General features: G+C 31.1%; 1 protein-coding gene across 1 annotated transcript in view; it reads left to right on the top strand.

Moving 5' to 3' along the window:
* The window catches only part of CAPZA2 (capping actin protein of muscle Z-line subunit alpha 2), a 50,254-nt gene that overhangs the window by 18,673 nt on the left and 18,519 nt on the right, over positions 1 to 13,062 (top strand). Inside the window, exons 2-3 of the mRNA XM_074367175.1 lie at positions 4,661 to 4,724; positions 8,707 to 8,758. Of these exons, the coding sequence (XP_074223276.1) occupies positions 4,661 to 4,724; positions 8,707 to 8,758 (116 nt within the window). The remainder of the gene's footprint in view (positions 1 to 4,660; positions 4,725 to 8,706; positions 8,759 to 13,062) is intronic.

Raw genomic sequence — 13,062 nt, 5'->3', positions numbered from 1 at the left:
TAAAACTCAACAACTAGTTAATCCTATTACTAAGTATTTCTTGCTATCAGTACTTTAATTTTGTCAGTTTAATTAGTGTGTAAGTCATTAGGAGTGTTAAAAACAATTTCCTCAAAATTCTAAAAGTTTCCAAAAGAAATAGTTGATAAATTCATCAGCAGGTTATCACAGTTTTTATTTGTTGCCTGTGATTAAGACTTTGTTTTAAATGCTTTCTAACAACTCCTTACCTCAATGGAAGAGAGGAAGAAGGGACAAAGGAAATTAAGAATTTTACATAATCACAATAGAGTCCAATGTGTATTTAGCATGCTCTGTCTTCATACCCTACTACCCTTGCCTGCTTAAAATCAATTTTTAAAATTTTAACCTTTTGATTTTAATAATACTTTTAAACAATTTAGAAGAAAATAATTTTGAAAACCCATAAAATATATTTTTTTAAATTAACGTAAAATAAAAGAACCCCCTTCTTTTGATGACTTTCAACACAGGTATAGATTCATGTAACCATTACCAAAATTGAGATATAGTGCAGTTCTATCATCTCCCAAAACTCCCTCATTTTCTTCCTTTCCCTCATTACTTCTTTTGCATTCACACCCTTCCCCACTCCTCCTCCCAGCCACTGGCAAATATTACTTATTTGAGAATGTCATATAAATGGAATCATATATTGGTACCATGTAACCTTTTGGGACTGGTTTCTTTCATTCAGCCTCAGGTTTTTGAGGTTCATCCAAGTTGTTGCATGTATTCCTAATTTGTTCCTTTTCATTGCTGAGTAGTATTCCATGTGTAGAAGCACTGTCATTTATCCATTCACCTGTTTGTGGACATTTAGGTTGTGGGTTGTTTCTAGTTTTGAGCAATTTTGAATAGATTTTTGTGCGAACATAGGGTAGATGCCAGGAAGTGGGATTGTTGTGTCATATGGTATGTGTTTAACTTTATAAGAAATTGCCAAACTGTTTTTCATACTGATTGTACCATTTTGCATTGCCACAGCAGTGTGTTAAAGTGCCAGCTGTTTTGCATCCTCACTAGCATTTGGTATTACCAGTCTTTATTTACTCATTCTGTTAGGTATATAGTGGTATTTAATGATTTTTATAATCATTTCCCTAGTGATTAATGATAGCACATCCTTTTGTGTCATTTATCTGTCTTCTGTATATTCTCTCTGATGAAGTGTGTTTACATCTTTTGTTTACTGTTTTCTTACTGTTGAGTTTTGATAGTATATTTTCTAGATACAGATTCTTTATTGGGTATGTGATTTGCTGATATTTTCTCCAGTCTGTAGCTTGTCTTTTCATTCTCTTAACACTGTTTATAATAGAGCATAAGTTTTAATTTTGATGAAGTCCAGTTTATTAGTTTTTTTAAAATGGATCGTGGTTTTAGTATCATGTCTAATAATATTTTGCCTTACCCCAGGTCATGAAGCTTTTCTTTTTGATTCCTCTTATTTTTTTTTTTTAAGTTCTGTATTTTACATTTAGAGCTGTAATCAATTTTGAGGTAATTTTTTTTTTTAACAAGGTGTGAGATTTAGACTGCAGTTCATTTTTTTTTTGCTCATGGATATCTAATTGTTTGGATATCATTTGTTGAAAAGATGTCCTTTCTCCATTGAATTGCTTTGCATTTTTGTCAGAAATCATTTGGCCATATATATATGTGGGTATATTTTTTTGACTCTCAGTTCTCTTCCATGTACTGTCTGTCCCTTACCAGTACTACACTATCTTAATGACTGCTTTATATTAAGTCCTAAAATTAGGTAGTGTGAATTCTCCAACTTTGTTCTTTTTCAAAAGTGTTGCCGCTGTTCTAGTTCATTTGCCATTATGACTTTGCATTTAAATTGTTAAAGGTGTGAAATAACATTTCATCCCACTCATTTCCTAAACAAAATCTTTTTATTGTAATACTATGGTATGTGGTCCTGTGTGTGTGTGTGTGTGTGTGTGTTTATTGTTGTTTTGGGCATCAGAGTGATTTCTTTATCTTGCTTGCATTTGAGGAAAAGGAGAGTTTTCATACGTGGCCAAAATAATCTGCATTCATTGCATTCTTCAAACATAGAAAAATAATAATATAGGAGATATATCAACGTTAGAATCAGCTTGTTGGTATGCATCAAAATCCTGCTTGGATTTCGGTTGGGCCTTTATTGAATCTGTAGGATAGTTTGGGAAAAAATTGTTCATCTTTACAATAATGAGCCTTCCAATCCATGAACGTATATCTCCATTTATTTAGATCTTCTTTTATTTCTTTCATCAGTGTTTTGTCTAGTTTCAGAATATTAGTCCTGCGTATACTTTGTTAGATTTATACCTAAATTTTACAGGTTGTTGTTGAGTATTTTATTTGTTTTTTAGGTTCTTTAAGATTTTTCATTGTAAACAGTCATGTTATCAGCAAGTAAAAAGTTTTATTTATGAAATTCCTTTCATTTCTTTTTCTTAGCTTATTGCACTAAGACCTCAGTATGATGTTGAGTAGGCGTGATGAGAACCGACATGCTTATCTTGTTCCTGATTTTAGGGGGAAGTATTCAGTCGTTGACCATTCAGAATGATGTTAGCTGTAGGCTTTTTTGTAAATACCTTTTATCAGATTAAGGACATTGTCTTCTTAGTTTGCTTAGAGTTTTGTTTTTTATCATATTTGGTTGTTGAATGTTATCAAATAATTTTTATGCTTCTATTGAGGTGATCTGTGGTTTTTCATTTTTAATCAGCTGATATTGTGAATTGCTATTGTTGATTTTCAAATACTGAAACAACCCCACATTTCCAGGATAAACCCCATTTGGTCATCATGATGTTTTATCCTTTCAATATGTAGCTGGATTCAATTTGCTAATATTTCATTGAGGATTTTTGCACCTATGTTTATGAGAGATTTTGGTATATAAGTTGTATTTCTTGGAATATTTTAGTCTTTGGTATAGGATGATGCTATTCTCTTAAAATAAGTTGGAAGTTGTTTTCGTCACTTCTGTTTTCTGGAATAATTTATGTAGAATTGGTATTATTTCTTCCTTAAATACCTGTTTTAACAAAACCTGGAGTTTTATTTGTTGGTTCTTAACAAATTCAGTTTCTTTAGTAGATCAAGGACTATTCAGGTTATCTGTTTTTGTTTTATTTTGGTTTGGGTTTTTTTGGGGTGAACTCTGGGATTTTTGCATCTTTCAAAGAATTTATTTCACATAAGTTGTTGCTATTGACATTTTAAATACCAAAAAAGGGTTATACTGGGACAGTTGCTTGGTGGCTACTCTGTCACATTCTGCCATGTTCATCTTTTGGTGGCAAGATTCTACCCATTCTACCAAAACTGTTTTAAATCTGAGAAACAGCATATAGTGAATAAAAGTGTATATTCAGTAATCAGACTGAAGAGTAAATGAGATAATCCATGTAAAAGTGTTTGGTAAGCACTAATTTAAACAATCCCATGTTTGTTATCTTCATTATTATAATCTCTCAGTGGAATCCAATTACAAGTATAGGCTTTGCTTCAAACTTTTTAGTGTTCCAGACTACAGAGGCTTTTCTTTTTGTTTTAAATTGACATTTTCTAACCTTTTTAAGGCCTTGTCACATATGTGGATTCTAGCTAGGAATACCTTCATTTTAGTTGTGTATACCGTTTTCACCTGTCTCTCTCCTCTGAAAACCATATGTGTACTTAGATCCATGCACACACACGTATGTACACAAACATATGTAACTTTCCTTTTGTTATTTTTAGTTTCCACATCAGAGCAGTGACAGTGCTAGTGAAGTTGACAATATGAAAATAAGTCAAGGCTTTTGTTTCTGCCAAGGGTGGTCCCTTAATTCACTGAGTACGTGAATGTACATTTAAAAAATCACCTAGAAAATTTGTTTAAATAGTGTTTCCTGAGCTTCATTTCCAGAATCTAATGCAGAGTGGGGCTCATGAATGCATATTTCTGACAAGACCACTGATCAGTTTAGTCAGGCAATATTGTGTAGTGGTTAGAAAACTATTATAAATGCTCAGACTTAAGTAAAATTATAATTTTTGGCATGTCATCTAACCTCTCCTATGTATTTTCATTAGTGATTAATCTCTTTAACTAATATAGCCTTTATTCTCTTAAAATATGCCTATCAGTACCCCTGTTGATAATGTTCTCTCTCACTTATTTGAACAAAAATTCTCTAAGATCCAGTCGGGTTTCATATTAAAAACATTTTGAATCAAGACCTTTCTTCCCTCTTTCATTGTACTTTTTTTTTTTTAACTGATTTCTGACTTTATAGACACACAAATATATTTTCTTCGTTGTACCTAAATGCGTCTTACTTCCTCACACATACAAATTTTCTTGATGAATCATTTTTTTTCATTTTAGTTTAAAGGAAAAATTTGCTTATAAGAAAATGTTTATATATAGACAGCTTTGAATCTTAAAATGCATTAATTATATATTATATGGTTTGTGAGCATATTAAATTGTTAAAACAGTAATAAACTTAAGATGTCTTAGTAAAAAATGTCACTTCTTAAGCCATTTTTGGTAGAACTTTGGAATAGTGTAATTTTGCATGGTTTTGGTTGTTTTAGTAGAAGCCTATGCTATGGAATATTTATATCTTCACTTCTGTTTCAGGTGCGTATAGCAGCAAAATTCATCATTCATGCCCCTCCTGGAGAATTTAATGAGGTGTTTAATGGTGAGTGTTTAATTCATAACACTAAGGCTTGATATGTCATGCACTCCTTTTTAAAAGAATAAATTACATAACCAAAATAACTTAAGGGAAGTTTGTAGAATAATCCATATTTTCTGAATTACAGTGAAAATTTTTGTCAGTCTTGATTTTGTAATGTCTAGAATAAAATGTATTTATGACATAATAATTATGTTTGATTAAATTAACACTCTTTAAAGAATAATATTAAATCATTTGGAAAGACAAGAAAAATTTGATTTTAACTTTTTTGTTTTTTGTTTTTTGAATTGTGAAATGAATTTTTTATATTTCTTTTAAAGAAAAACCTACTGGATTAATAGAAACAGCCAAAAAGGGGGGAAAAACATTATTTCACATGCTTAGAAGATGACATCACCTGTAGAAACAATTTGTTATTTAAATTATATCTCATAAATCAGTTCACAGTATGACTTTCTTTAAACCTCATACCTCACTGGCAAACATTTTTGTAATTATTCACCCATAGATAAGACTGTTTAATTTAAATTTAAACTGTGTTATATAGTCTTCTGGGAGCTGTAAAAGCTGTAACAATAGCTCTTCTTTAACTTACGAATGGTTGAAACAGTCACCAGGAAAATGGCCTGTAGTGATCTTTATACAAAACTTTTCTTAAGCAGTTTTAAGAATAAGCTACCACAAGTACTTTGAATGTGTTGTTTCTGCTGCATATATGTTTGGGCTTCACCATGTCTTAAATTAAAACTAAAGATTTACACAGGGCTATTCAGTTTCATTTTTTAAAACATTCTACTCCAGAGTAAGCTATTTAAACATGGTTTATTTCTTTTTTTTTCCTGAAAGGTAATGTTTTATTTTTTAATTCTTATTTTTTATTGTAGTCAATTTACAATGTTTCAGGTGTACAGCAAAGTGGTTCGTTTATACATATACATACACACACACACACACACACACACACACACACACATATATGTATTTTTTTCGGATGCTTTCCATTACAGCTAATTATAAGAAATTGAATATAGTTCCCTGTACTATACAGTAGGTCCTTGCATTTAAACATGTTTTTAAAGATGTTTAACAACCCATTTTCATTCATAGTATAAGATGTAATGAAATCTCAGAAAAGATTAGGTTTGAAAGTCAAAAAAGGAGCCAAAAATTGTATAAAGTTAAAATACCCTTGAAAATCCCTTAAATCATCCACAAATTATATTAATATATGATTTAGTATGTATTATATGTTAACAAGTTTAGTGGAGGATAGCTCGTGGTAGGGTGCGTGCATAACATGCATGAGGTCCTGGGTTCAATCCTCGATACCTCCATTAAAAACAAAATAAATAAACCTAATTACTCCCCCCCCCAAAAAAAAGAGTTAAAAATTTAACCAATGACTCTACATTTAGAGGAAGAATGGCATGTCTACATTGTAAAAAATCTAGAAGGTAAAATAATTCTTCCTTTCAAGAGAACTATAAAATCTCAAGCAGTGAATTGAGAAATTGGGAAAGAATTCAAAAGTATTTCTGCTTCCTGTAGAGTTTAACTTCCGGTTTAATATTCAGCCTTTGTAACCTAAATATATATTAATATGTTTGATGGTTGAAGCATTAAAGATAGAGTCCTTGGGGTCAAAAGTTGGCATTTAACTTAAATTGATAATGGGGAAACTGCACTGAAGTCAGTTGCCCCCAAACTCCAGTACAATTTAAGAGCCAAGAACACAATTGAGTAAAAGTTTTTCACTTATTATTCGTATGTTGAATTAAATGCCCTACAAATTTTTAATCAGAAAGGCCCTGAAAGAATGTATGAGTCCTAGAAATTGCTTTTCTGTCTCATTCAAACTGATGTTTAATTGATATGTTCTGTCAGGAGGTATAATAGATTCCAGCATTTAGGATGAACCATTCAGTAGCCCTGGGATGAAGATGGGGAATGGAAGTGGGATATGAAATGTTACATAAAGTAAATTTTAACTGAGGGGGTATTTTAAAGAGGAATTAAATATTTGAGGGGAAAATCTCATGCATATGATTGTTTTCATACTATTTTTGTTGATAACATTAGCATTAGAATGGTACCAAAAAAAGCCACAAATTTTAGAATTGCAGAATCATAAAATCTTGTCAGTTCAGTGGTTCCTAAATGCTGTTTCCCAGATTGGCTATGTTAGAAGTTTTGGAACGTTGATTTCTGGTCTTCATTCTCAGAAACTGATACGTTATGTGGGCTGGAACACTGAAATGTGTCCTTTATTGGGATGGGGGGCCACTTCCACTCACCATCCATTGTTCTGATTGTGTAGTCTGGCTTGGAACCACAGCCTAGTTTTTTCTTTAAGGGTAGTTTTTATTTTATTCAAATTCTTCTCTTTTTATTTCTTCCACTGTATTCTCCTTATAATAAAAGTTTGGACATTTTTTCCCAAGTGAAGCTAACTGGATCAAGTAGATTCTGCTTTTAAATTATTTTCCCACTTAGATAGAACTGAAAAAGATACACTACCATGGAGTACCACTGTTATTATGTTTTAAATATTGAAAATGTAGGAAACATATTTATCATATAGAATTCCCAATTTTATTTGTGAGATAGGAATAACTATAACTGTAAATGTCAGTATTTTTAAAAATACGTTTCAAGTGAAAGCTTCCATTGTTTAAAATCACTTAATTTAGAAATCAAATTAGTATTTATTGCTTAGCAAAAGGGATTGTTTTTTTTAAATTGGGTCATTACTACTGAAAAGAGGTATATGAATAGGCAGTATTTTTTTTTTGGAATAACTTTGTCATTTTTGTAAAAATGATTCATAGTCATTCTAAAATTTCCAAAGTGCAGAAAAGAACCTAAAAATCACACTAAATTCTACTCTGTAATTCTCCACTCTTTGAATGAAATATTTCCAACCTTTCTCAATTTAAACATATGTATATAACATTACATAAATATGATAGTGCTGTACATGCTGATTTATCCCCTTCTTATTTATTGTATTATGGATATATTTCCATGTTGGTAAATGTATATGTACATTATTTTTAATGAATGCCCAATTTTACACTATAAGAACTACAATCTTTATATTATATTTAACCAGTTTCTTAAGGTAGGTATTTAGGTTATTTGTGTTCTTTTTTAATGAAAAAATTAGGATACATTGTTATATATAATTTATGATAGCAATTATGAAAAGTAGCCAAGTGTATAGGAAAAATAATGAAAGAAAATACACCAAGATTAGAATAGTATTTTGTTTGTTGATGAAATTATGTGATTTTTTTTTCCTTTATATTTTACAAAGTGCTTGGATTTTCCAATTGGAAGTTGCAGTTTTAAAGTTATAGTTTAATGATTAATAGGCACATGTCTATATAGTAGAGTCTAAAATTAGGACATATTTAAGAATCAAAGCAACCAAAGTGAGATTACTAAATCAAATAAAGTAGTTATCTGTAGTGAACTAAATATTCATTTGTTGTTGACCTTGAGCTGTCTGAGGAAAAAAATACCTACATCTGTACTGTGTTCACAAACTGTTTCTTGTTTAATCACTTTTTCCATGGAGCAAATTCATTTGAAACTCATGATAATATTGTCAGACTAAGAGGCTTAGTGCTAAGTCTTCTGCAGATCTTATCACACCATCTTTTTGGTGTAGTTTATCCACTTTAGTTTTTTGGAGATATATTCTAGTTGACCTGCACTCACCATAAGGGTATGAAATAACATATATTTTTGTTTCATTCCCTCTCCTACTTCCTAACCAAAATTTTTTTTCTTTTTTTTTTTCCCCCATGAATGCCATGATGTGTTTTTGTGATTATTTTGGTCATCATAGTGATATTTTGATCTTCCTTACATGTTGGGCTATGGGAAGGGTGTTAATATAAGACCAAATAACATACATTCATTACATAGAAATTTCAAACTTAGAAAAATAGTAATATAGAAAACATTTATTTTGCAGATGTTCGGTTACTGCTTAATAATGATAATCTTCTCAGGGAAGGAGCAGCCCAGTAAGTATTATATATTATATTAAAATAACTAAAGTGCCATAGGAAAAAATATTTTGAAAGTGTTAAGTACTAATCCATGAAATGGATATTTGTACATCAACTTCAAATATATAACATATATGTACTAAGTTAGAAGAGAAGTATTTTTGGTCACAGAAGGACATAGGGACACAATTATAACAAGAATTTCTCTATTCATTGTTTTTGTGTTTGGCAGTGGCTTATGCACTCAGTACTACATTTTGACATTTGCAAAGTTGGATAAAATTATTTTAGAAGCTCTGATTTTTTGAAATTGTGTTTGCTTTAAATTTTGTTTGAGTTTTACTTTTTGTTAAATGTTTGACCCTAATAAATTTTTGAGGGTTAAGAGCTTGTTTTATTTAACCATAAATACCTAAGATAGTACAGGACACACATTTACTTAAGAAGTATTTACTGGATTTGTGAGTGATTCAGAGAACAAGACAATTCTAAATCTTAGTACATCATCTTTGGACCATTGACCACAATTATGAATTGCCACAACCATCTTAAGATTTCAGAGAAATAATTGGTTCTCTTCCTACTCCCACCTCCCTAAATAAGGTCTGGGGACCCATATTTTAGGCCAACTAACTCCATTACTCATTTGAAAATGATGAAATTAAACAGATTTTTAAGTACCTTACAAAGTGTGTTTTAGTATCTATAGTCACCTGCTTTCATCCTTGTATACTACCCAATATGTAAAATCCTGAGTAATGGGGGAAGGTTGCTTTAATTCTATTTTTGTAATATTTAAAGGCTTTATCAAATTAATTTTTTCTTAACAGTTAATCCTAATGATTGTAGAGGCTCAGCAGACTTCTAGGCATATCAGATTTTGCTTCTGACTTAAATTCCTGTTATTTTTTCCCATTTTTTAAAATTGAAGATAGTTGATGTAACTTACTATGTAAGTTACAGCTGTACAGCATAGTGATTCAATATTTTTAAAGGTTATATTCCATTAATAGTTACTACAAAATACTGTTTATATTCCCTGTGTAGTCCAGTGGATCCTTGTAGCTTATTTATTTTGTATATAACAATTTGTACCTCTTAATCCTCACCCCTACTGGTAGCCACTAGTTCATTCTCTATACCTGTGAGTCTATTTCTGTTTTATCATATTCACTAGTTTGTTTTATTTTTTAGATTCCACATATAAGTGATATCATACAGTATTTATTTTTCTTTGTCTGACTTACATCATTTAGCATGATATCCTCCAAGTCCATCTTTGTTATTGCAAATTGCAAAATTTTGTTATTTTTTATGGCTGAGTAGTATTCCACGGTGTATATATTTACATCACAGTTTCATTATCTGTTCATCTGTTGATGGACACTTAGGTTGCTTCCATTTCTTGGCAGTTGTAAATACTGCTGCTATGATCATTGGGATACTTGTGTCTTTCTGACTTAGTGTTTTTATTTTTTTCAGACATATACCCAGGAGTGAAACTGTTGGGTCATATGGTAGTTCTATTTTTAGTTTTTTGAGAAACCTCTATACTGTTTTTCATAGTAGCTGCACCAATTTACACCAACCACTCCACATCCTTGCCAACATTTGTTATTTGTGTTCTTTTTAATGATAGGCATTCTGACAGGTGTGAGGTGATAATCTAGGTGTGAGGTGATAATCTCACTGTGGTTTTAATTTGCATTTCTCTGAAGATTAATGATGTTGAGCATCTTTTCATGTGCTGGTTGGCCATCTGCATGCTCTCTTTTGAAAAATGTCTATTCAGGTCTTTTGCCCATTTTTTTAATTGCCTATTTTAAAATTTTTTTTGATATTGAGATGTATCACCTCTTTATATATTTTGGATACTAACTCCTTAAGGTCTTATTTGCAAATATTTTCTCCTATTCAGTAGGTTGTCTGTTTTGTTGATGGTTTCCTTTGCTGTACAAAAGCTTTTAGGTTTAATTAGGTCCCATTTGTTTATTTTTGCTTTTATTTCCTTTGCTTTAGAAGACATATCCCCCAAAATATTGCTAAAATGTATGTCAGATTGCTCTGCCTGTGTTTTCCTCTAGGAGTTTTATGGTTTCCAGTCTTACATTTAGGTCTGTAATCCATTTTGTATATATACATATATACACATAGATATATGTGTGTGTGTGTGTATATATATATATATATTGTGTTAGAGACTGTTCTAATTTCATTCTTTTACATGTAGCTGTCCAGTTTTCCTAACACCGCTTATTGAGGAGACTGTCTTTTCTACATTGTGTATTCTTGACTCCTTTCTAGTGGATTAGTTGTCCGTAAGTGGGTGGGTTCATTTCTGGCCACCCTGTTACATTGATCTATGTGTCTGTTTTCCTGCCAGTACCAGACTGTTTTGGTTACTATAACTTTGTAGTATAATCTGAAGTCAGGAAGTGTCATTCCTCCAGCTCTGTTCTTCTTTTTCAGGATTGTTTTGGCAATTCAGGGTCTTTTGTGTCTTTTTATTTTTTAAATAGCAATTTTTATTTATTATTTTTTAATTGTGGGAAAAATATACCTAATATAAAATATACCATTTTAACCCTTTTTGGTTGTACAGTTCTTTGACATTAAGTGCATACACACTTTTGTGTAACAATCACCACCATCCCATCTTCAGAACTTCTTTTTTATTTTCCCCAATTGAAACTCCATACCATTTAAGCAGTAATTTCTCATTGTTCCCTCTCCTCAGCCCCTGGAAACCACCATTCTATTTTCTGTCTGTGTGAATTTGACTTCCCTAAGCACCTCATATAAGTGAAATCATACAATATTTGTCTTTTTGTGCCTGGGTTATTCTATTTAGCAGAATGTCTTCAAGGTGCATCCATGTTGGAGTATGTTGTCAAAATTTCCTTCCTTTTTAACACTTACTATATACATATTCTACATTTTGTTTATCCATTCATCTGTTAATGGACAGTTGCCACCCCTGTAATCATTATATTAAAGTGCTTGGTAGAAATCAATTTACTTGATATCTTTGAATTTAGTTATTACTTTCTGAGTAAATGGCCTCTTCTAAGTTCTTTAAACCTAGTTAAGTTATATATTCAAGTAAAATTAATTTTCTTTATAATAGCATATAGCATGTTGACAGAAGTCTTATGGAAATAAAACATACAGCATTTATGAACTTTTAACAGCAGCACTCTCAAAGTAAACCTTTCCTCTGAGTTTTCTGTGGTAAATAAATGTGTTGGTTGTTTCATGGAGGTGCAAAAATCAGTGGATTTTTTTCAGTTAAGACAATGAGAAACTTCATTTTTTGGAAGAAGAGTTTTTCCCCTACAGAGTAAAGTTTAATGAAGGTTGGAGAAACACTCATAAATATATAAGTGGTATGAAATAGTCATATATTTGACTCAAAAATGATGAAAGTATTGAAATTTTAATTTGTCCAAAAGAGTATTTATCTGATGATGGTTGTTACATTTAAATAAATTGGATTTGTTTTAAAAAGAGATTGAAATATGAATTAAATTTCTCTTTATTGTGGGCCAAATTTCAGGAACAGTCCTTGTCCATGTTTCAAGAGGTATATACATTTAGATGCTTGATATTTTGATCTTTTAGGGAAATCAGTCTCTGAGGAAATCTACCTAATGATAAAACAAGATGTTTATGGTATGACCTCAAAAAACATTAAAATTTTCAGTAGAATCTTCCAGATTTTCTTGCATGTGATTATACTCTCAGCGAATGATGGCTAACTAGATGAACAAGTAGAGAAAGTATTGATTCTTTTTGTTGACTTCAGGAGTATTCCTTGTATAGAATTTCTCAAAACTAAATATTCATTCAAATTCATTTTGTAGATGTCTGAGAGTATCTGTGAAGTACAGAAATATGCCTTAAGTCATTGACTGACTTTAAAATTATGTTACTCTTATTCACAATGAACTTTCTATGAAATAACTTTCAAGCAAAAATAATGTTAACCACCCTTCCCCGAGTTGTTCACTAGACTTGGTCTTGAATTACATTTGAAATATCTTCAAACCTGATTTCACCCTCAGAAGATAATGTATCACATATCATTGAGGCTGTCCAAAACTGTATAACATAAGCTTGGAAAGCATTGTAAAAACATCGGTGTGTCGTAGTGGCAGTTTCACCAGAGTAAGTGCATAGCCATAGTCCTGTTGCTTCTTCAATTAAATGTTTTGAGTTTGAATTTCTTTTACACAAGTACATCTCTTTCTCTGTACTTCTTTTCCTCCTCCTACCTTTTCCCTGTTGCTTTAACTCTTTCTATCTCTTTTTTTTAAATT

Source organism: Camelus bactrianus, chromosome 7 (genome assembly GCF_048773025.1).
Source record: "Camelus bactrianus isolate YW-2024 breed Bactrian camel chromosome 7, ASM4877302v1, whole genome shotgun sequence".
Lineage (NCBI taxonomy): Eukaryota > Metazoa > Chordata > Mammalia > Artiodactyla > Camelidae > Camelus > Camelus bactrianus.
The sequence above is the reverse complement of the archived record's forward strand: the minus strand, read 5'-3'. Positions and strand labels throughout refer to the sequence as shown.